The 24,693-nt window shown below is 40.5% G+C and overlaps 1 protein-coding gene and 1 long non-coding RNA gene across 3 annotated transcripts in view; one reads left to right on the forward strand and one right to left on the reverse strand.

Moving 5' to 3' along the window:
• The window catches only part of ANP32A (acidic nuclear phosphoprotein 32 family member A), a 38,831-nt gene extending 38,579 nt beyond the window's left edge, over nt 1–252 (forward strand). For both annotated transcript variants that reach the window (XM_079913250.1, XM_079913251.1), the window contains exon 7: nt 63–252. In XM_079913250.1, the coding sequence (XP_079769376.1) occupies nt 63–124 (62 nt within the window). In that variant the 3' untranslated portion in view covers nt 125–252. The remainder of the gene's footprint in view (nt 1–62) is intronic.
• A 67-nt stretch (nt 253–319) lies between these two features.
• The window catches only part of LOC307182582, a 59,575-nt gene continuing 35,201 nt past the window's right edge, over nt 320–24,693 (reverse strand). Inside the window, exons 4-6 of the long non-coding RNA XR_013827208.1 lie at nt 2,633–2,776; nt 1,569–1,626; nt 320–777 (exon numbers count right to left, since the gene is read on the reverse strand). This is a non-coding gene — a long non-coding RNA (uncharacterized lncRNA). The remainder of the gene's footprint in view (nt 778–1,568; nt 1,627–2,632; nt 2,777–24,693) is intronic.

Below are 24,693 nucleotides of genomic sequence, written 5' to 3' on the forward strand. Positions count from 1 at the left end.
GGGGGGTTGAGTAGGAGGCAGGATCCGTGTTTAATCTGAATGCCTTTTCCTTACTTTTCCAGAAGAAGAAAGGGGTCAGAAGCGAAAACGAGAACCTGAAGATGAGGGAGAAGACGATGACTAAGTGGAATAACCTATTTTGAAAAATTCCTATTGTGATTTGACTGTTTTTACCCGTACCCCCCCAAATCCCGCTCCCCGAAACTTATTTTTTTCTGATTGTAACGTTGCTGTGGGAACGAGAGGGGAAAAGTGTACTGGGGGTTGTGGGGGGAGGGAGGGGGGAGGGGGTGGAATAAAATACTATTTTTACTGCCACTCTTTATTTTTTTCCCCTACTTTTTCTTTGTGTCTGTTTTGTCCCTGATAAATTTGCGATAGCTGAGTACACACACAAGTGAGCGTTTGTTCCTTACCCTCAAAGAGGACGGTTTGGAGATCTCTGACGTTTCCTGGTATTTCCCGAGTCTCTTGAGTTGGTTGGAAGGCCATGGCTGGCCTCAGTTTGGTTTCCCAAAGCCCAGGAGGGGCTGAGCACCAGCCGCATCTTACCTCTTGTTCTGGTTCCCGTGATTTCCGCCTTTCTTGGGCCCGCTAGAGGCAGCCAGCGCCCTGGTTTGTAAATAGCAACCGAAAGGCGTATTTTGGCACTAGTCGGGGGATCTTCCCCATCTCCCGTCCCCTTTCCCTCTTCACAGATGGTGGTGGGCTCCGCTGTCCGAAGAAGACTCTGGTGTCACTCTTGTGATGAGCCAGAGAGCTGAGAGCAGCAGGCTTCTGAGTTAGGAGTAAAATGGATTTGGTAATTGTAATTAAAAGAGAAGAAGCAAACCCTCAAACTTCAACCTCTTTCAAAGATTAAAAACAAAACTGTCCTATCTTGTTCTGTAAAATATTAGAACGCTTTGTTTTACAAAATGACAAGAGAATTCTTCTACGTGTCCTCCTGTGCTTAGACCATTTTTACTAACCTAAGCACAGGAGACGCTGCTGCATGTCGGCTGGGTTTTTTTTTCATACACCCGAGCACGGAAAAACTAACGCAAAATTGTATTTTCTTACCTAGTGGAAATCTGAAATGACTGCAAATTCCTAGCGAATGTACAGGTTTGCTTTCCTGTCCCTCTTCTGGATTGCTTTTGAAGTGACGTGTGATCCCTTAGCCCGTGTTTCATCTGTACAAAAGAACATCTGCACCGGTTTTCCTCCCCCTCAGAAGAGCCAAACTTTGAGTTTTATGTCTGTTTGTCATTGATAAATTTCAATAAATCTTTTTATACAATTTTTTTGGGGGTGGCTTCTTTGAGTCCAACAGGTCATTGATCTAGGATGAATTCCAGATAACCTGCTAGCTGATGGGGGTGCAGGGGCGAGCTTCACATTGGTTACCTGATGAAATCGTCTTTCTTACAGGATATATAACCTGATACACTAAGTTTGGGTACTTTGGGTCTCAACTTGAGACTCGGTGGTGTGCTATCTTCATTAAAAACTTCATTTGGGCCGGGAAGTGGGGGTGGTGATGTAAAGAGAGAAAGATATAAAAAGAGTTATTAAAAAACACTCACCAGGAAGGCCAGCCTTGGGACCTTACTTTGAATATCTTTCATTGTTTTGTTGTTCAGACTGTAAAAAGAATACAGGAAAACCTGAGGAATGTACACAACAAATTTGTTGCTTTTTTCACTTAACGTTAATTATAATTTCTCTACCTCTAAAGAGTCTTTACAAACATGTATCTGAAATGGCTATGTAGTAGTCCATTAACTATTCTGATTTGCTTAATTCTAACCAAACGGTAAGATGTTTGGGTTATTTCCAACCTACCACTAGACATTCTGTTATACTTTGCAGAGTCACTACACCAAAAGGTGACATGTATAAGGCTCATGTGCAAGGTTCCATGTTTTCCAGAAGGGTTATACCAATATACTGTGGTAATTTATACACATATATTCATTCTCAGCCGTATGGCCTTGAACCCGACAGCAAGCCCTAGATCCTGTGTAATTCCAGCAGAATGAGGTGTTCTCAGGAGAGACTGACCCACCCCACCCCCTGGGTGGTACCCTGACACCTACTGCCCTCTTCTTTGGAGCAGACAGACATCCTCTGGCTCCAGGTGTAGGCTTGGGAGGTGGCCTTGAGGCCAGGTCCTACGCTAGGCATCAGGACTATGAGGACGAACTGGCCAGGCATGCTCTGACCCTCCCAGAGCTGGTGAAGGAACATGGCAGTGGAGTGAAACCCAGAGGCACTCAAGCCTGGACTCAGGTTTTCTGGCCCTGACTCCATGGGGACTTTAAGGATTGGTTAACTTCACGTAGATATGGAAGTAAATGCTATAAAATGTAAGGTAAAGTGGATGATGATGGATGGGTTCATGCTGATGGGACCAAGGGAGGAAAACCCTATCTATGTCAGTCATATCAAGCAGTTACATCAGCACCTGAGATACGGTCTTGTGCCCATTTTACTGATGAGGAAAACCTAGGTCCAGTGACTTGGAGGTAAGAAGAGGGGGAGGCAGGGTTAAACCTGTTTGGGCTATTTCCATTTCATCGAACTTAGTCACGAATGGCAAGGAGGAAGGGGAAGCTCATCCAGAGGGGGAGAGGCAGTAAGAGCTGACCTTTATCGAGTTCTTGTTGTGTGCCGGGTCCCATGCTTTACATGCAGCATCTCATTCATTTGAGATGAATCCTCACAACCACCTTAGGTGGGGTGCCATTGCCCTTGTTACACAGGTGACTCAGAATGTGATTGGCCCAAGGTCCTGCAACCAGAAAAGAGCAGCATCAGTAATAAACTAGGGGTGTGTGGTTCCAGCACCAGCCCTCTTGCCTTCCACTAGAGTGCCTCCCGTCGACTCCTCCCCCAGCTGCAACCACCTGTGTGGGCCAGCTGTGTCGAAGCAGTTCCTCACCCCCTGCCCAGCACAGCCCCGGTGACAGGTTTCCCCACCGGGGCTAGTGAATGCCATAGGATGGCCCCCTGAAACGGAAGGGCCCTTAGAAACCACCTAGTCATCAACCAGCCCTCTCATTCGATGAAAGAGGAAACCAAAACCCAGGGAGCGTAGGTGACGTGCCCAAGGTCACCCTGCAAGGCAGTGCCAGAGCCCAGCTGGAGCCCAGGACTCCCATTCCTGGGCTTCTGAAGCACCACATCCCTCGCAGCTGCACCGTGTGGTTGCGGGGAAGCCAGCTGTCATGAGATGCAGAAGGTACACAGTGCAGTGTCTTCCAGAACACAACCGAGCCTGGGGGGACAGGATGTAGTGAATGCGTGGCACATCTCTCTGTTTCATGTGGCTTTGGAGCGCAGCCTATGTTTTTAAATACAGTGGGTAGTATCTGGGATTGATCATCCCTGAAAAGGGTGTGCATTTCTTGGTAATGTGATGATTCTTGATCATGAGTTCCTACTCTGTGTCATGTGCTATATCCATCGCCTCCCTCATCCTCATGCAGATTTCCTAGATGTAACCAAGGCTCAGAGAGATGAGACAACTAGCCTCAAACCTATGTCTTTCTGATGCAAGAGACCTTGTTCTCATCCACTGTGTTGAAAGAGCCAGGCAGATGAGGGAAGAGGGGATGAGCAATTCAGTTTGTCTCATTTGCTGACTTGAAAAGGCTGTTTTTATCCTGATTCAGAAACTCATTGTTCTTGCTTGGAAGGATTCCCAGTGGATCCCTAATAAAGCGGCTTTGGATAATGGCTGACCTGAGTCCCTGGACCAGCCCTTGGACAGGCCCCTGTGGCCGGCTGGACCCAGGGGTGAGCGGGGCCAAGGAGAGGGCTAGAGATGGTGGGACAGAGGAGGGCAGGTCTGAGGCTGAATCGGCCTGAGGCCCTCAAGACAGCCACGAATATGCCAGCAAGGGGAGAGACTGGAGAAAGATTCAAGCCTGATGGGGCATCTGTAGACGGCTAACTGTCTCTGACTTGAGGAGCTGATGAAGGAGACATCAGTGCAGTTGCCGGCCAAGCATCAGTTGCTCTTGGTCTGGCAACAACACTACAAGGGACCGCTGGAAGGACTCACATGGACGTGGGCCACTCCCATTCCTGAAGCTCAGATGGGGCTTCCCCACCACTCTGGTTCTTGGGGTGAGCAGGTGACACTGTCCTGGCCAGTCAGCATATTCCAAACTTTGACCATAGTGACTGGTACAAGGAGGAGCCTGGAACCCAAACTGGTTAAATGAGGCTTGGTCCCTGGGATTTGGAAAATGAGAAACCTCCTACTGGGGGTATGGATGGGGCTGGGAGGGTGGAGGTACATCCCTTGGAGAGAACCTCTAGATGTTTCCATTTCAGCCCGAGACAGTCCTGACTAACACAGTGAAGTGAGGACATCAGCATACATTTAGAACTTATTGTTTGCTGGGCATTGTACGTTATTTTGCTCGTTTCTCATAATGTCCTATCTGGTAGTCATTATTATCCCCATTTCGAAGATTGAGCACATATCTAAGTACTTGATAAATATTAGCTGCATAGTGACAGGCACACAATAAATACTTTATAAAAATCAGCCTAGTGTTGCCCAAATTTCCCTGATAAGAATCCCTGGGGCTTGTCAGACTGCCAGGTCTCAGCCCTGGGAATTCTGGTTCAGTGGCTCTGAGGCGGTGCCCAGGAATCTGTGTTTTAACAAGTGCCCAGAGGATTCTCATCATCGAGGACATTTGGGAAATGTATTCAACTCAGTCCCCACCACAGCCTACTGAGGAAGGCATTACAGCCATTTTTATTTAAAGTTGAGGAAAGGGAGGCTCGAGAGAGGTTTATAACCTGCCCAAGCTGACACAGGTGGTGAGTGACAGAGCTGGGGTTTGAACCTGCGTCTACGTGACGTTCACACTCCTTGGGGAAAAGGGATGATAATGACTGCCTGTGTATCTCACAGATTGTGAGATGATGCAAAAGATGGAAAGAACATCGCAAAGCGGAAAGTGAAAACCACGACGGAGAGAGAGAAATGGCTGTTTATGAAAAAGAAGCCCAAGCAACTCAAATATTTTCTCTAACCAGGGAAAAACAGAAGTCCTAAAAGCCACTTGGTAATTAAGATAATCTACGTGGAAGGTTTTTTGTCCTCCCTTTAAAATTTACATGTAGTAAGATTCACTCTTTGTATCAAGCACCACAGTCATGCTAGATCTTAGTTTGTAGAATATCTCAGTTGTAAAAAGAAATGGATTTGCACTCTGGGGGGTGTCGTAAGTCTTGCTGATGGCCTGTTGAAGGTGTTACAAGTTTTGACCAAGGCTCAGAAGACCTAGACTCTCATCTTCGCTCTGAGACTAACAGCTGGGTAATTGCAGACAGGTCACCTTTACATCCTGTGAGAAGAGTGATGCAGACTGCATGACTCTGACAGCCTCAGTCGATAGTTTGTTACATTCTTTCCCTCCCTGCCCTGAGGCTCTAGTTAGGGCTTTGTTGAATGTGAAGTTTAGGAAAGGCATTCCCTGGTAAAAACTTTGAGGTGACAGAAGGGTTAATGGGCAAGAAACAGCCTTCCTGCTGAGGCAGGAGCTCTCTGATGACTTTCTAAGGTCCCAACAAGTAGACAGCCCAGTCTGTACCCACCCACAATTGCCTGGGTCATCCAGCTGGGCCAATAAGGAAGCAGAGAGAAAACTAATCCGAACTGAGTGCTCACTGGGTGCCCAGAGCTCGACACGGGTGCTCTCATTTCATTCTTGTTGTAGAATCTCCTTTGAGGTATTTATTATTCTCCCCACTTTCCAGATGAATACGCTGAGGTTCAGAGACATTACATCATCTGCTAAACATCATACAGCCCAGGAAAGCATGAGCTGGTATCAGAACCCATAGCTTCCTGGCCCGAAATACGGAAGTGTTTCCTCAATTCTCAGGTCCTGTGAAGCCTACAATGAAGTGCAGGGAGATTCATCTCCTCCAGATCTTGGTGGACTAATTTCATACCTTTTCTCAAAAATCTAGCTGTCAGGCCTAGCACACTCCTCCCACTCATCTCTGCAGTTCTCCAGACTTCTACATCTGACAAAATCAGCCTCGCCATGGTCCCCGGGAACAGATGTCTTACGACAAAAATGATCTGAACCTCAGGAACAAGGAGGATGGATCGCTACCTCTGGAGAGAGGGACCCTAGATGTTTTGAAGTATCAACAGCAGCTCCTTCTAATGCTTGAAAAATGGAAGAGACAGCAAGGCTGGTGGTACCATCCTGGGCTAGAGCTGGGAGGCCTGTGTGACTGGGGACGAGCCACCTCTCTGGAGTGTGTACCTCCCAGAAGTGTCAGGAGATACAGAGATGATAGAACTGGTCCAGTGGCGAGGGAGGCATCAATGATGTATGTAGAAGAGAGAGAATCTGGGAGAAAATCAGGGGCCTGGGATCCTGTAACAGAAGCTTAGCCTTTGGTAGAGGAAAGGACACTTCTTCCTTTGCGACAGGAAAGAAGGGAGAGAAAGGTTATGGGTACAGGTGGGTGGGTAGCTTTGGTGGAGGGAAGAAGGTAGAGTTCCATCGGCTTTTGAAGGACATACGAGCCAAGGTCACCAGTGGGGTATGGAGTCAGAGAGGGGCAGAAAGGGAGTAGTGGTTTGAAGAGAGACAAGAAGGTATGAGACGTTGTTCTGGAGGCTAGGTAAACCACCACCCCTGGGAAGCCTGGTGGGGGTGGGTGAACGCCTATTTACCTGCAACAGATGACCCCGACTTTAAAGGAGGACCCGTCAGCATGGCTCAGCTGCTAGAGTGCAGGCATCAAGGTGGCAGACAGTTGTGTTTAACTAGCCGGACGATTGTAATGCACACAGCGTGAGGCAAAGAAGACGGGGTGTTTAGAAAGTTGTAAGAGTGGACCGTGTGTCCTAAATTGGCTAAAGAGGGAAGTGAGTCATGACTGAGAGTGAGTGAGAAAGCAGGAGACGGTCGGTAGATTGGAGAATGGCTGGAGCTGAAGGATTGTTGGGATGGGAGCACCAAGGTAGGTGAGTGGCAAGAAGAAGAGGCAGTGGTCAGAGAGTGGAGGTGTCCAAGGTGGTGCACTTATTGGTGAGAAGGTCAAAGAAATGACCATGTAGGTAGGATGGAGAAGCATGTCTTCATTGGAGGTGTGGAAATGAGGAGTCTGCAGAACTGACAGCCCAAGGTATTGGATGGCTCTTTTTTATTTTTTTAACTGTTAGCTTTTTGTTTTGTTCTTTCTGCCACACCACGAGGCATGCGGGATCTTAATTCCCTGACCAGGGATCAAACCTGTGCCCCCTGCTGTGGAAGCACAGAGTCCTAACCACTGGACCACCAGGGAAGTCCCCTGGATGGCTCATCCATGAGGTTATTGAAGTTGCCAAGAATGACAACAGGAACAATAATAGGAAAAAAGATAATAAACCAACTGCTAGAGCCCTCACTAATGAGGAGGCAGATGACAGCAACAAAGAGGTAGACGTGACTCTAAAAGAGGCAGGAGGAGAAACGGAAGCAGTGATGGGGAACGAGAATAATTCTCCAGTTCCATGAGGAGGGGGGCAGCCTCCCCTGTGGCCTCCTCATGAGAAGACTGCAGGGGAAGTGGCGTCATTAGGTTTCAGTTAGGAGAAGAGACGAGGTCCATCAGCTGCTTACTGATGGACCATACATGCTTCCAGAAAGATTGAGGAGAAGAGTGTGGGAAACAGCCCTTGCTCTCCCTAACACAACTTCCACGTACTTTCAGGTTGGTGGGGGGGGCAGGGCTAAGGCAGGAGAGAAGGCTGGGTCTTTTCCATTCTGGTGCTTGTGGGAGTCCACAGAGGAGCTGGCTGTCTTGTGTTGTTTGTTGTCTCAGATTCTTTGGAGCTCGCTGGCTTCTCCTCTCAGGGGCTGCCAACTCCCTGTGACCCCACACCCCTGACATCTCTGTTCTAGCCGGATAGAGGTGGTGATCTCTGCCTGTTGACTTAGCCCCACCCACCCTGGCAAGACGCTGGCTGATTGAGCGTCCAGATATGCATACATTGGCCAAATGTCTCAGCCAGATGTCCCCTCTTACTTGCACACCTTTGGCCAGTGTTCCAACTTTATCAGTGGGATTCAGATGGTAGGGAGGAAAGCAGGAAACACCACCATGGCCTGCCCCTCTGGGTCCTAGCCCCTCACAGAGTATACAACAGGCATATTGGAGAACTGCAGCAAAGGCTCCTTTGTCACTCAGATATAACGGCAGCTCTGGGGCCTCAGCCGTTCAGTAGATTCTGCTGCTCTCTGCACACCCCACGTTCCCCTCCCCAGGCAAAAATAAGCTGCCTGAGCTGCTTAGTCATGGGCAGTAGGGAACCTCACTTATTGGTCAGGTTCTGGCCTGGACACCAACCCCTGCTTCGTTCGTCTGGCTGTGGGGGATCCAGCCATAATTTATAAGCCCTAAGGACTGTGTAGAAAGAGCTGCCTGGGCACAGAGAGTCCCATACAGGATTCACTGAAAGAGGAACACACCAAGACACACCGTAATCAAAATGAGAAAAATTAAAGACAAAGAGAGAAGACTAAAAACAGCAAGGGAAAAGCAACAAATAACATACAAGGGAACTCCCATAAGGCTATCAGCTGATTTTTCAGCAGAAACTCTGCAGGCCAAAAGAGGATGCCATGATATATTTAAAATAATGAAAGAAAAAAGCCTACAACCAAGAATACTCTACCCAGCAAGGCTCTCAGTCAGATTTGATGGAGAAATCATAAGCTTTACAGACAAGCAGAAACTAAAAGAATTCAGCACCACCAAGCCAGGTTTCCAACCAATGTTGAAGGAACTTCTCTAGGCAAAAAAGAAAAGGCCACATTAGAAACAAGATGATTACAAAATGGAAAAGCTTACCAGTAAAGACAAACATACAGTAAAGGTAGGAAATCATTCAAAACAAAGCTAGCAGGGAGATTAAAAGACAAAAGTAGTAAAATCATTTGTATCCACAATAAGCAGTTAAGGGATACACAAAAAAGTGAGTTGTAAAATATGATATCAAAAACAGTAATCAGGGCTTCCCTGGTGGTGCAGTGGTTGAGAGTCCGCCTGCCAATGCAGGGGACACGGGTTCGTGCCCCGGTCCGGGAAGATCCCACATGCCGCAGAGCGGCTGGGCCCGTGAGCCATGGCCACTCAGCCTGCGCGTCCGGAGCCTGTGCTCCACAACAGGAGAGGCCACAACAGTAAGAGGCCCACGTACCGCAAAAACAACAACAACAACAAAAAAAAAACCCAGTAATCATGAGGGGGAAGGTAGTACAAAAGCAGGGTATTTAAAATGTATTTGAAATTAAAAGGTCAGCAACTTAAAACAATCATGTATATATAGAGACTACTACACAGAAACCTCATGGTAACTGCAAACCACAAACCTATAATAGATAGACACACAGAAAAGAAAAAGGAAGCCACACTAAAGAAACTCATCAAATCATACGAGAGGAGAACAAAAGAAAAAGGAAAAAAAAAAAAGGCCTACAAAAACAATTAACAAAATGGCAATAAGAACATATATATTGATAATTACCTTAAATTTAGTCCATAAATGGACTAAATGCTCCAACCAAAAGACACAGACTGGTTAAATGGATACAAAACAAAGACTCATATATATGCTGCCTACAAGAGACTCACTTCAGATCTAGAGATACACACGGGCTGAAAGTGAGGGGATGGAAAAAGGTATTTTACAAAAATGGAAATCAAAAGAAATCCAGAGTAGCAATACTTGTATCAGACAAAATAGACTTTAAAATAAAGACTGTTACAAGAGACAAAGGACACTACATAATGATCACAGGATCAATCCAAAAAGAAGATATAACAATTGTAAATATATATGCTCCCAACATAGGAGCACCTCAATATATAAGGCAAATATTAACAGACATAAGAGGAGAAACGCACTAATAGTAGGGGTCTTTAAAACCCCACTTACATCAAGGGACAGCTCAACAGACAGATCATCCACACAGAAAATCAATAAGGAAACATAGGCCTTAAATGACACATTAGACCAAATGGATTTAATTGATTTTTATAGAGCATTCTATCTGAAAGCAGCAGAATACACATTCTTTTCAAGTGCACGTGAAACATTCTCCAAGATAGAGAACATGCTGGGTCACAAAACAAGGCTTGGTAAATTTAAGAAAACTGAAATCACATCAAGCATCTTTTCCAACCACAACACTATGAGGCTAGAAATCAACTGCAAGAAAAAACTGCAGAAAGCACAAATATGTGGAGGCTAAACAATATGCTACTAAACAACCAATGCATCACTGAAGAAATCAGAAAGGAAATCAAGAAAATATCTAAAGACAAACGAAAATGAAAACATGATGATCTAAAACCTATGGGACACAGCAAAAGCAGTTCTAAGAGAAAAGTTTACCTCAGGAAAAAAAGAAAAATCTCAAATAAACAACCTAACCCTACACTCTAAGCAACTAGAGAAAGAACAAACAAAGCCCAAAGTTAGTAGAAGGAAAGAAATCATAAAGATCAGACCAGAAATAAATGAAATAGACACTAAAAAAAAAAAAAATAGAAAAGATAAATGAAATAAAGTAGTTCTTTGAAAAGATAAACAAAATTGATAAACCTAGCCAAACTCACCAAGAAAAAAAAGAGAGAGAGCCCAAATCAAAAAAATCAGAAATGAAAAAGGAGAAGTTACAACCAACACCACAGAAATACAAAGATCATACGAGACTACTATGAACAACTATATGCCAATAAAATGGACAACCTAGAAGAAATGGACAAATTTTTAGAAAGGTACAATCTTCTAAGACTGAACCAGGAAGAAATAGAAAATATGAACAGACCAATTACCATACTGAAATTGAATCAGAAATTTTAAAATTCCAAACAAACAAAGGTCCAGGACCAGATGGCTTTACAGGTAAATTCTAATGAATATTTAGAGAAGAGTTAGTGCCTTAATAGAGTCAATATCCTTCTGAAACTATTCCAAAAATTGCAGAGGAAAGAACATTTCTGAACTCATTCTATCAGGCCACCATTACCCTGATACCAAAACCAGACAACAGTATCACACACAAAAAAGAAAATTACAGGCCAGTATCACTGATGAACATAGATGCAAAAGTCCTCAACCAAATAATAGCAAACCAAATCCAACAATATATTTAAAGGATCATACACCATAATCAAGTGGGATTTATCCCAGGGATGCAAGGAGTTTTCAATATCCACAAATCGATCAATGTGATACTCCACATTAACAAACTGAAGAATAAAAAACATATGATCCTCTCAATAAATGTAGAAAAAGCTTTTGATAAAATTCAACATCCATTTATGATAAAAGTTCTTCAAAAAGTGGGCAGAGAGGGACTTCCCTGGTGGCACAGTGGTTAAGAATCTGCCTGCCAATGCAGGGGACACAGGTTTGATCCTTGGTCCAGTAAGATCCCACATGCCATGGAGCAACAAACCCCATGCGACACAACTACTGAAGCCCATGCACCCTAGAGCCCACGAGCCACAACTACTGTGCCTGCATGCTGCAACTACTGAAGCCCATGCGCCTAGAACCTGTGCTCCGCAACAAGAGAAGCCACTGCAATCAGAAGCCCATGCACTGCAATGAAGAGTAGCCCCTGCTCGCTGCAACTAGAGAAAGTCCACACGCAGCAACGAAGACTAAATGCAGCCAAAAAAAAAGTGGGCATAGAGAGAACATACCTCAACATAATAAAGGCCATATATGACAAACCCACAGCTAACATCATACTTAGCAGTGAAAAGCTGAAAGCATTCCCTCTAATATCAGGAACAAGACAAGGATGCTCACTCTCACCACTTTTATTCAACATAGTTTTGTAAGTCCTAGACACAGCAATCAGAGAAGAAAAAGAAATAGAAGGAATCCAAATTGGTACAGAAGTAAAACAGCCACTGTTGGCAGATGACATGATCCTATACATAGAAAATCCTAGAGATGCTGCCAAAAAACTACTAGAGCTCATCAATGAATTCTGTAAAATTACGATACAAAATAAATATACAGAAATCTGTTGCATTTCTATACACCAACAATGAAATATCAAAAAGAGAAAGTAAGGAAACAATCCCATTTACCATCACATCAAAAAGAAAAAAATACCTAGGAATAAACCTACCTAAGGAGGCAAAAGACCTGTACTCTGAAAACTATAAGATGCTGATGAAAGAAACTGAAGATGACACAAACAGATGGACAGATATACCATGTTCTTGGATTGGAAGAAACAATCTTGTTAAAATGACCATATGCAAGGCAATCTACAGATTTAATGCAATCCCTATCAAATCACCAATGGCATTTTTCACAGAACTAGAACAAAAAAATGTTTTAATTTGTGTGGAAACTAAAAGACCCCAAATAGCCAAAAGAATCATGAGAAAGAAGAATGGAGTTGGAGGAATCACATTCCCTGACTTAAGTCTATACTACAAAGCTATAGTAATCAAAACACAAAAACAGACACATAGATCAAGGGAACAGGGTAGAAAGCCCATAAATAAACTCATGCACTGGACTTCTGTGGTGGTGCAGTGGTTAAGAATCTGCCAGCCAATGCAGGGGACACGAGCCCTGGTCTGGGAAGATCCCATGTGCCACAGAGAAACTAAGCCTGTGTGCCACAACTACTGAGCCTGTGCTCTAGAGCCCGTGAGCCACAACTACTGAGCCCACATGCTGCAACCAAGTCAGACACAAAAGAGTACATACTGTATAACTCCACTTACATAAAATTTAATAATAAGCAAAACTAATCTATAGTTAAAGAAGTCAAATACTGATTTGCCTCTGGGAGCATGAGACTGGGGATTGATTGGAAAGGGCATGAGGGAACTATCAGGGTGATGGAATCATTCTATATCTTGATTAGAGTGTGGGTTACACATGCATACACATTTGTCAAAATGCATCAAACACAAGATTGGTGCATTTCACTGGGTGTAAATTTTAACTAAAAAAAATTAGAACTGTAAATAAATATTGAATTTTAGCTAAGGATATGCCTGCTGAAGTATTTAGGAGTGAAAGGCACTGATTTCTGAAACTTATTTTTAAACACCTAAAAAGATAAGATGGATTGATGGACCTGTGATCAAGTAAATAAGCAAAATGTTAATTATAGAATCTAAATGGCAAATATGTGAGTGGTTAATGTACAATTTTTTTCATGTTGTCTGTATGTATGAAAAATTTCAGGATGAAATAATGAAGTAGAAGATAACATGCAACTCAGCCTCTCAGGCTCCTAACATCCCCTCCCGCTCTTACAGTAGGTTCCAATAATATTTAATTGCGTCTTGCGGCGTTCTGACTTAAAACTCATCTGTAAGCTACCAGGTCCCTTGATTCAGCCAAGTCCCTCTGCGCTCCTTCCTCTCTGAGATAAAGCACCAGGCAGAAGGGGATGGGGGATTGGACTGGAAGGACCCCTGAAAGCGGTGGCCTCACCTAGAAAAGAGGTCGGGACCTGAACTATCACAAACGCCCCGGGACCCTTACGGCAGAATCGAGGGAGACAGTTAGGAAGTGGTACCTGCTGCCTCAAGTGTTGTGGTCTCTAAGCTAAACCTGATCACCTCTTTTGAGCAAAGAGCCCTGGGATATGAAGAAAAGGAGACAACAGTCATACACCCAGCCGTGTGGATGAAAGGCTCTTGGTGCTGAAGCCAGGAGTCACTGCTGTGCCTCTGAGATGGGACAGCTAACTTCAGGACACTGGTCCACAAGAGACCTCCCAGCTCGACATAATATCAAACGGCAAAAATCTCCCAGAGATCTCCATCTCAACACCAGGACCCAGCTTCACTCAACGACCAGTAAGCTACAGTGCTGGCCATCCTGTGCCAAACAACTAGCAAGACAGGAACATAACCCCACCCATTAGCAGAGAGGCTACCTAAAATCATAATAAGTCCACAGACACCCCAAAACACACCACCAGACATGGATCTGCCCACCAGAAAGACAACATCCAGCCTCATCCACCAGAACACAGGCACTAGTCCCCTCCACCAGGAAGCCTACACAACCCACTGAACCAACCTTAGCCACTGGGGACAGACACCAAAAACAACGGGAACTACCAACCCGCAGCCTGCAAAAAGGAGACCCCAAACACAGTAAGATAAGCAAAATGAGAAGACAGAAAAACACACAGCAAATGAAGGAGCAAGGTAAAAACCCACCAGACCTAACAAATGAAGAGGAAATAGGAAGTCTACCTGAAAAAGAATTCAGAATAATGATAGTAAAGATGATCCAAAATCTTGGAAATAGAATAGACAAAATGCAGAAAACATTTAACAAGGACCTAGAAGAACTAAAGATGAAACAAACAATGATGAACAACACAATAAATGAAATTTAAAATACTCTAGATGGGATCAATAGCAGAATAACTGAGGCAGAAGAACGGATAAGTGACCTGGAAGATAAAATAGTGGAAATAACTACTGCAGAGCAAAATAAAGAAAGAAAAATGAAAAGAACTGAGGACAGTCTCACAGACCTCTGGGACAACATTAAACGCACAAACATTCAAATTATAGGGGTTTCAGAAGAAAGGAAAAAGAAAGGGACTGAGAAAATATTTGAAGAGATTATAGTTGAAAACTTCCCTAATATGGGAAAGGAAATAGTTAATCAAGTCCAGGAAACACAGAGAGTCCCATGCAGATAAATCCAAGGAGAAATACGCCAAGACACATAAAATCAAACTGTCAAAAATTAAATACAAAGAAAGCATATTAAAAGCAGCAAGGGAAAAACAACAAATAACACACAAGGGAATCCCCATAAGGTTAACAGCTGATCTTTCAGCAGAAACTCTGCAAGACAGAAGGGAGTGGCAGGACATATTTAAAGTGATGAAGGAAAAAAACCTGCAACCAAGATTACTCTACCCAGCAAGGATCTCATTCAGATTGATGGAGAAATTAAAACCTTTACAGACAAGCAAAAGCTGAGAGAGTTCAGCACCACCAAACCAGCTTTACAACAAATGCTAAAGGAACTTCTCTAGGCAAGAAACACAAGAGAAGGAAAAGACCTACAATAACAAACCCAAAACAATTAAGAAAATGAGAGTAGGAACATACATATCGATAATTACCTTAAATGTAAATGGACTAAATGCCCCCACCAACACCAAAAGACACAGATTGGCTGAATGGATACAAAAACAAGACCCACATATTTGCTGGCTACAAGAGACCCATTTCAGACCTAGAGACACATACAGACTGAAAGTAAGGGGATGGAAAAAGATATTCCATGCAAGTGGAAACCAACAGAAAGCTGGAATAGCAATTCTCATATCAGACCAAATAGACTTTAAAATAAAGACTATTACAAGAGACAAAGAAGGACACTACATAATGATCAAGGGATCGATCCAAGAAGAAGATATAACAATTGTAAATATTTATGCACACAACATAGGAGCAGCTCAATACATAAGGCAAATACTAACAGCCATAAAAGGGGAAATCGACAGTAACACATTCATAGTAGGGGACTTTAACACCCCACTTTCACCAATGGACAGATCATCCAAAATGAAAATAAATAAGGAAACACAAGCTTTAAATGATACATTAAATAAGATGGACTTAATTGATATTTATAGGACATTCCATCCAAAAACAACAGAATACACATTTTTCTCAAGTGCTCATGGAACATTCTCCAGGAGAGATCATATCTTGGGTCACAAATCAAGCCTTGGTAAATTTAAGAAAATTGAAATCGTATCAAGTATCTTTTCCGACCATAATGCTATGAGACTAGATATCAATTATAGGAAAAGATCTGTAAAAAATACAAACACATGGAGGCTAAAGAATACACTACTTACTAACGAATTGATAACTGAAGAAATCAAAGAGGAAATAAAAGAAATACCTAGAAAAAAATGACAATGGAGACACGATGACCCAAAATCTATGGGATGCAGCAAAAGCAGTTCTAAGAGGGAAGTTTATAGCAAGACAATCCAACCTTAAGAAATAGGAAACATCTTGAATAAACAACCTAACCTTGCACCTAAAGCAATTAGAAAAAGAAAAACCAAAAAACCCCAAAGTTAGCAGAAGGAAAGAAATCATAAAAATCAGATCACAAATAAATGAAAAAGAAATGAAGGAAACGATAGCAAAGATCAATAAAACTAAAAGCTGGTTCTTTGAGAAGATAAACAAAATTGATAAACCATTAGCCAGACTCATCAAGAAAAAAAGGGAGAAGACTCAAATCAATAGAATTAGAAATGAAAAAGCAGAAGTAACAACGGACACTGCAGAAATACAAAAGATCATGAGAGATTACTTAAAAGCAACTCTATGCCAATAAAATGGACAACCTGGAAGAAATGGACAAATTCTTAGAAATGCACAACCTGCCAAGACTGAATCAGGAAGAAATAGAAAATATGAACAGACCAATCACGAGCACTGAAATTGAAACTGTGATTAAAAATCTTCCAACAAACAAAAGCCCAGGACCAGATGGCTTCACAGGCGAATTCTATCAAACATTTAGAGAAGAGCTAACACCTATCCTTCTCAAATTCTTCCAAAATATAGCAGAGGGAGGAACACTCCCAAACTCATTCTACGAGGCCACCATCACCCGGATACCAAAACCAGACAAGGATGTCACAAAGAAAGAAAACTACAGGCCAATATCACTGATGAACATAGATGCAAAAATCCTCAACAAAATACTAGAAAACAGAATCCAACAGCACATGAAACGGAGCATACACCATGATCAAGTGGGGTTTATTCCAGGAATGCAAGGAGTCTTCAATATACGCAAATCAATCAACGTGATACACCATATTAACAAACTGAAGGAGAAAAACCATATGATCATCTGAATAGATGCAGAGAAAGCTTTTGACAAAATTCAACACCCATTTATGATAAAAAACCTGCAGAAAGTAGGCATAGAGGGAACTTTCCTCAACATAATAAAGGCCATATATGACAAACCCACAGCCAACATCCTCCTCAATGGTGAAAAACTGAAAGCATTTCTACTAAGATCAGGAACAAGACAAGGTTGCCCACTCTCACCACTCTTATTCAACATAGTTTTGGAAGTTTTAGCCACAGCAATCAGAGAAGAAAAGGAAATAAAAGGAATCCAAATCAGAAAAGAAGAAGTAAAGCTGTCACTGTTTGCAGATGACATGATACTATACATAGAGAATCCTAAAGATGCTACCAGAACACTACTAGAGCTAATCAATGAATATGGTAAAGTAGCAGGATACAAAATTAATGCACAGAAATCTCTGGCATTCCTATACACTAATGAGGAAAAATCTGAAAGTGAAATCAAGACAACACTCCCATTTACCATTGCAACAAAAAGAATAAAATATCTAGGAATAAACCTACCTAAGGAGACAAAAGACCTGTATGCAGAAAATTATAAGACACTGATGAAAGAAATTAAAGATGATACAAACAGATGCAGAGATATACCATGTTCTTGGATTGGAAGAATCAACATTGTGAAAATGACTCTACTACCCAAAGCAATCTACAGATTCAATGCAATCCCTATCAAACTACCACTTGCATTTTTCACAGAACTAGAACAAAAAATTTCACAATTTGTATGGAAACACAAAAGACCCCGAATAGCCAAAGCTATCTTGAGAACGAAAAACGGAGCTGGAGGAATCAGGCTGCCAGACTTCAGACTATACTACAAAGCTACACTAAGCAAGACGGTATGGTACTGGCACAAAAACAGATAGCTCAATGGAACAGGATAGAAAGCCGAGAGATAAACCCACGCACATATGGTCACCTTATCTTTGATAAAGGAGGCAGGAATGTAGAGTGGAGAAAGGACAGCCTCTTTAATAAGTGGTGCTGGGAAAACTGGACAGGTACATGTAAAAGTATGAAATTAGATCAGTCCCTAACACCATACACAAAAATAAGCTCAAAATGGATTGAAGACCTAAATGTAAGGCCAGAAACTATCAAACTCTTAGAGGAAAACATAGGCAGGACACTCTATGACATAAATCACAGCAAGATCCTTTTTGACCCACCTCCTAGAGAAATGGAAATAAAAACTAAAATAAACAAATGGGATCTATGAAACTTCAAAGCTTTTGCACAGCAAAGGAAACCATAAACAAGACCAAAAGACAACCCTCAGAAGAGGAGAAATTATTTGCAAATGAAGCAACTGACAAAGGATTAATCTCCAAATTTATAAGCAGCTCATGCAGCTTAATAACAAAAAAACAAACAAACCAATCCAAAAATGAGCAGAAGACCTAAATAGACATTTCTCCAAAGAAGATATACAGACTGCCAACAAACACATGAAAGAATGCTCAACATCATTAATCATTAGAGAAATGCAAATCAAAACTACAATGAGATATCATCTCACACCAGTCACCATGGCCATCATCAAAAAATCTAGAAACAATAAATGCTGGAGAGGGTGTGGAGAAAAGGGAACCCTCTTGCATTGTTGGTGGGAATGTAAATTGATACAGCCACTATGGAGAACAGTATGGAGGTTCCTTATAAAACTACAAATAGAACTACCATATGACTCAGCAATCCCACTACTGGGCATACACCCTGAGAAAACCATAATTCAAAAAGAGTCATGTACCAAAATGTTCACTGCAGCTCTATTTACCATAGCCCGGAGATGGAAACAACCTAAGTGTCCATCATCGGATGAATGGATAAAGAAGATGTGGCACATATATACAATGGAATATTACTCAGCCATAAAAAGAAATGAAATTGAGCTATTTGTAATGAGGTGGATAGACTTAGAGTCTGTCATACAGAGTGAAGTAAGTCAGAAAGACAGAGACAAATACTGTATGCTAACACATATATATGGAATTTAAGGGAAAAAAATGTCATGAAGAATCTAGGGGTAAGACAGGAATAAAGACACAGCCCTACTAGAGAATGGACTTGAGGATATGGGGAGGGGGAAGGGTAAGCTGTGACAAAGCGAGAGAGAGAGGCATGGACATATATACACTACCAAACGTAAGGTGGATAGCTAGTGGGAAGCAGCCGCATAGCACAGGGAGATCAGCTCGGTGCTTTGTGACCGCCTGGAGGGGTGGGATAGGGAGGGTGGGAGGGAGGGAGACGCAAGAGGGAAGAGATATGGGAACATATGTATATATATAACTGATTCATTTTGTTGTAAAGCAGAAACTAACACACCATTGTAAAGCAATTATACTCCAATAAAGATGTTAAAAAAAAAAAGAAGATAACATGCAAAAACAAAGATATTGTAGAATTAAGATTATGGAGGACTTTTTAAAATCACCTAAAACATTAAATTGTGTTTTATATTCAATTTAAATACTTTAACATCATTCTTGCATTACCAAAGTAAAAAAAAAAAGATTATTTTAGAAATTTTGGAATATGCAGAAAAGTAGAAACAAAATTTTTTAAATCTGTAAACCCATGACCCATAGAGAATCACTTAGTAACATATTAGTTTATTTTTTTACTTAATATATCTTGAACATTTTCTTGTCATTAAATGTTCTTAAAAGCATGATTTTTAGATCGTATATTCCATTGTATGTATATACTATATATAAATTATAAAAATCATTCCCTATTGTTAAGCACTGGCTTGTTTCCAAGTTTTTCTGCTGCAAACAAAGTTGGGTGAACATTTCTCTGTGTACATTTTTGACCACATTTTGATTTTTCTTAGGATGGATTCCTTGAAGTTGCATTACTAGGTCAAAAGTTAGACACATTTTTTACATTTAACACTAGCAAATTTACATACTCCAAGGAGTGTACAAGAGTCTTTTTTTTCATGCAACATAGTCACCTTGGGATATATATATTTTTTAATTCAGTTTTTTTTGTCAATTTCATAGATGGAAGATTGTATCTTATTATAGTTTTAATTTGTATTCCTTTCTATCAAACATTTCTTTTTCCAAATTCTAATAGTGATTTGTATTTCTTTTGTGAATTATCTATCCACATCTATTTCCCTATCATTCTGTGGGATTTTTACTATTTTAATTATTGATTAACTAAAACTTAAAAAAAATTATATTAAAGCTTTTTATAAAATGAGTTTATTATCCCATGACTTACGTGCTTGCTACAGATATTTTCCCCAATTTATTGCTTCCTTTTTTTAACTGAAATTTTTAGTTTGAGATACTTGTAGATTCACATGTACTTGTCAGAAATAATGCAGAGAAATTCTGCACACTCTTCACCCAGTTCCCCCAATGGTAAGATCTTGCAAAATTATAGTAAAATATCATAACCAGGATATTAACATTGATACGGTCAATGAGCAGAACATTTCTATCACCACAAAGATCCTTCATGTTGCCTTTTTTATAGTCATGCTTTCCTCCTGACCCCAGACCCTCCTTAACCCCTGACAAGCATGATTGTGTTCTCCATTTCTATAATTTCATCTTTTAGGAATTTTGTATAAGTGGAATCATACAATATGTAAATGTTTGGGATTGTCTAATTTCACTCAGCATAATTCTCTGTAGACTCATCCCAGTTGTTGTATCAATAGCTCCCTCCTTTTCATTGCTGAGTAGTATTTCATGATACAGATGTACCAGAGCTTAACCATTCCACCCATTCTAGGACATGTGGGTAGTTTCTAGTTTTTGGCTATTATGATAAAACTGTATAAGAATTCCTGTATAGGTTTCTATGTAAACATAAGTCTTCATTTCCCTGGGATAAATACCCAGGAGTGCAATAACTAGATGGTAGGGAAATTGCATGTTTAGTTTTCAAAGAAACTCTCTCTTTTCTAGAGAGGCCATTCCATTTTACATTCCCACCAGTAATATGTAAATGATCCAGTTTCTCCTCATCCTTGCCAGCCTTGGTGGTGTCACAATTTTTTTTTTTTAATTTTAGAAATTCTGCTGGTTGTGTAGTGGTAGCTTATGGTGGATTTAATTTGCATTTCCCTAATGGTTAATGATGTTAAACATCTCTCCAGGGACTTCTCTGGTGGTCCAGCAGTAAAGACTCTGCACTCCCAATGCAGGGGGCCCAGGTTCGATCCCTGGTTGGGGAACTAAGATCCCACATACCACAACTAAGCCCGCCTGTCACAACTACTGAGTCCGCGCACCACAACGAAGAGCTCGCATGCCACAATGGAGACCCATCACAGCCACAATTAAAAAAAATTTTTTTTCCATGTGCCTATCTGCCATCACTACATCCTTTTTTTGGTGAAATGTCACTTCATGTATTTTGTCTGTTTTCTTGTTAGATTCTTTCTTCTTATTTCCTTTTTCTTTTCCTTTCTTTCTTCTTTTTTTTTTCAAACTGTTGAATTTTGAGAGTTCTTTATGCATACTAGTTACTAGTCTTTTGTCACATATGTGGTTTGCAAATACTTTCTGCCCCTCTTAACATCCTCTTTTCATCCTCTTAACATGGTCTTTTGCAGAGCGCAAGTTTTTAATTTTAATGAAGTCCAGTTAATCCTTTTATGGTTGATGCCTTTGGTGTCAAGACTAAGAACTCTGTGTTTAGCACTATATGTGGAAGATTTTCTCCTATGTTTTTACCTAAAAGTTTTATAGTTTTACATTTTACTTTTAAGTCCATGATCCATTTTGAGTTAATTTTTATATAAGGTGTGAGGCTAAGGTTGAGGGTTTGTTTGTTTTTAACCTATGAATGTCCAATTACTCCAGCACCATATTTTGAGAAGTCTGTCTTTCCTCCATTGAATTGCTTTTGCACCTTTGTAAAAAAATCAATTAGGCATATATGTAGAGATCTATTTCTATCTATCTATCTATCTATTTCTGGATACTCTATTCTATTGATCTAGTGTTTATCCTTCTGCCAATAGCACACAGTCTTGATTACTGTAGCTACTTAATAAATCTTGAAATTAAGTAGATGAATTACTTCCATTTTTTCTTATTTAAAATTGTTTTAGTTATTCTAGCTTCTTTGCCTTTCCATATAAATTTTATAAAAACCTTGCCCATGTCTACAAAAAAATCTTTGTGTGATTTTGATAGAAACTGCATTAAACTTATATATCACTTTAGAGATGAGTGGCATCCTTACTGTGCTGAGTCTTCCAATCCATTCACGCAATGTCTCTCCATTTATTTAGATCGTCTTTGATTTCTTTCATTAGTGTTTTGAGTTTTCAGCACACAAGCCCTCTCATGTTTTGTTAGATTTATGCTTAAGTATTTCATTTTTTGAACAATTTAAAATGGTATTTTATTTTAATTTCAGTGTTCACGTGGTCATTACTAGAATATAGAAATATAATTGATTTTGTTATGTGGATCTTGTATCCTGAAAACTTGCTGAACTCACTTACAAGTTTTAGAAGGGTTTTTTGGGTAGATTCTTTGGAATTTTAGGCAGACAATCATATCATTTGCAAATAGTGCCATTTTTGTTTCTTTCCTAAAATCTTTTTTTTTTTTTTTTTTTTTTTTTGCGGTACGCGGGCCTCTCACCGCTTCGGCCCCTCCCGCCACAGAGCACAGGCTCCAGACGCGCAGGCCCAGTGGCCATGGCCCACGGGGGCCAGCCGCTCTGCGGCATGCAGAATCCTCCCAGACCAGGGCACGAACCCGCGTCCCCTGCATCGGCAGGCGGACTCTCACCCACTGCACCACCAGGGAAGCCCCCTAAAATCTTTAATTCCTTTAATTTCCTTTTCCTGCCTTAATGCTCTGACTAGAACTTCCTGCAGTATGTTGATGAAAGTGGAAATACTTGCCTTGTTCCTGAAATTTGGGAGAAAGAATTTGGTCTTTCTCCAGTAAGTAAAATGTTAGCTGTAGATTTTTTTTCTATCAAATTGAGGAAGTTCCCTTCTGTTCCTTTTTTGCTAAGAGTCTTTATCAAGAATGGATGTTGCATTCTGTCAAATGCTTTTTCTGAAATGACTGATATGACTGAGTGATTTTTCTCCTTTAGACTGTTAAAGTGGATTACAGTAATTGATCTTCAAATGTTGAATCAACCTTGCATCCTGGGAATAATCTCCACTTTGTTATAGTGTATAGTTCTTTTTGTATAGTGCTGAATTCTATTTTCTAATATTTTGTTAAGGATTTTGCATGTATATTCATGATGAATATTGGTTTGTAGTTTTCTTTTTTGTACTATTTTTATTTGTTTTTGGTATCAGAGGAATACTAGTTTCATAAAGTGAATTGGTAAGTATTCTCTCTTATTTTCTGGAAGAGATTGTGTAGAATTGGTGTTAATTCTTTAAATATTTTGTAGAGTTTTCCAGTGAAACCACCTGGACCCGAAGCTTTCTTTTGGGGGGAGTTTTTATCAGTTTCCTTAATAGTTATAGGGCTAGTTACTCAAGTTATCTGTTTCATCTTAAGTAAGTTGTGACAGTTTGTGTTTTTTTAGGAATTGGTCTTTTTTCATCTAAGTTGTCAAGTGTATGTGTGTAGAGTTGTTCTTAGTATTTCCTTATTTTTCTTTTGATCTCTGCAGGGTCTATAGTGATAACCTCAATTTCATTCCTGATATTGGTAATTCATGCCTTCTCTCATTTTTGCTTTGTCTTCCTAGTTTTGTCAATTTTATCAAGATTTTCAAAGAACCAGCTCTTTGTTTCATTGATTTTTTTCTATAGATTTTTCTGTCTTCAATTTCATTGATTTCTCTTCTTGTCCATATTATTTCCTTTCGTCTTCTTGCATTGAGTTTATTTTACTCTCTTTCTAGGTTCTTGAGGTTCTTGAGAGCTTAGATTGTTGATCTGGGGTTTTTCTCTCTTTTCTAATGTATGCATTTAGTGCTAAAATTTCCCTCTCAGCACTGCTCTAACTGCATTCCACAAATTTCTATATAATTTATTTTTATTTGAATTCAGTTCAATGTATTTTTAAAAATTTTTATCTAGGTAAAGTCAATTTACAATATTATGTTAGTTTCAGGTGTACAGCAAAGTGATTCAGTTATATATATATATTTTCAGATTATTTTCCATTATAGGTTATTACAAGATATTGAATATAGTTCCCTGTGCTATACAGTAAATCCTTGTTGCTTATCTGTTTTATATATAGTAGTTTGTATCTGTTAATCCCATAATCCTAATTTATCCCTACCACCCCTTCTTTCCCCTTTGGTAACCATAAGTTAGTTTTCTACACCTGTGCTGTACAATGTATTTTTTATTTCTCTTGTGACATCTTCTTTGATCCATGAATTTTTTGTTAGTAGTGTGCTGTTTAGCTTCTAATCGTTTAAAAATCTCACTGTTATCTTTTTGTTATTGATATCTAGTTTGATTCCATTGTGTTTATTGATATCTAGTTTGATTCCATTGTGTTCAAAGAAGAAACTCTTCATGATTTTAATTCTTAAATTTGTTGAGGCTTGTTTTATGGCCCAGGATATTGTCTATCCTCGCATATCTTGGTATATTCTGTTAGGGCTTCAAAGGAACGTGTAATTTTGTTGTTTTTGGGTGGAACGTCCTAAAAATGTCAATGAAATCCTGTCAGTTGTTGTTTTCCTCTTTATCTTCGCTGATTTTCTGTCTAGCTCTATCTCTTGTTGAGAAAGGAGTATTGAAGTCTTCAACTCCAAGTGTGGATT

The sequence above is a fragment of the Stenella coeruleoalba genome (genome assembly GCF_951394435.1).
Source record: "Stenella coeruleoalba genome assembly, chromosome: 2".
In the NCBI taxonomy this organism is placed as follows: Eukaryota; Metazoa; Chordata; class Mammalia; order Artiodactyla; family Delphinidae; genus Stenella; species Stenella coeruleoalba.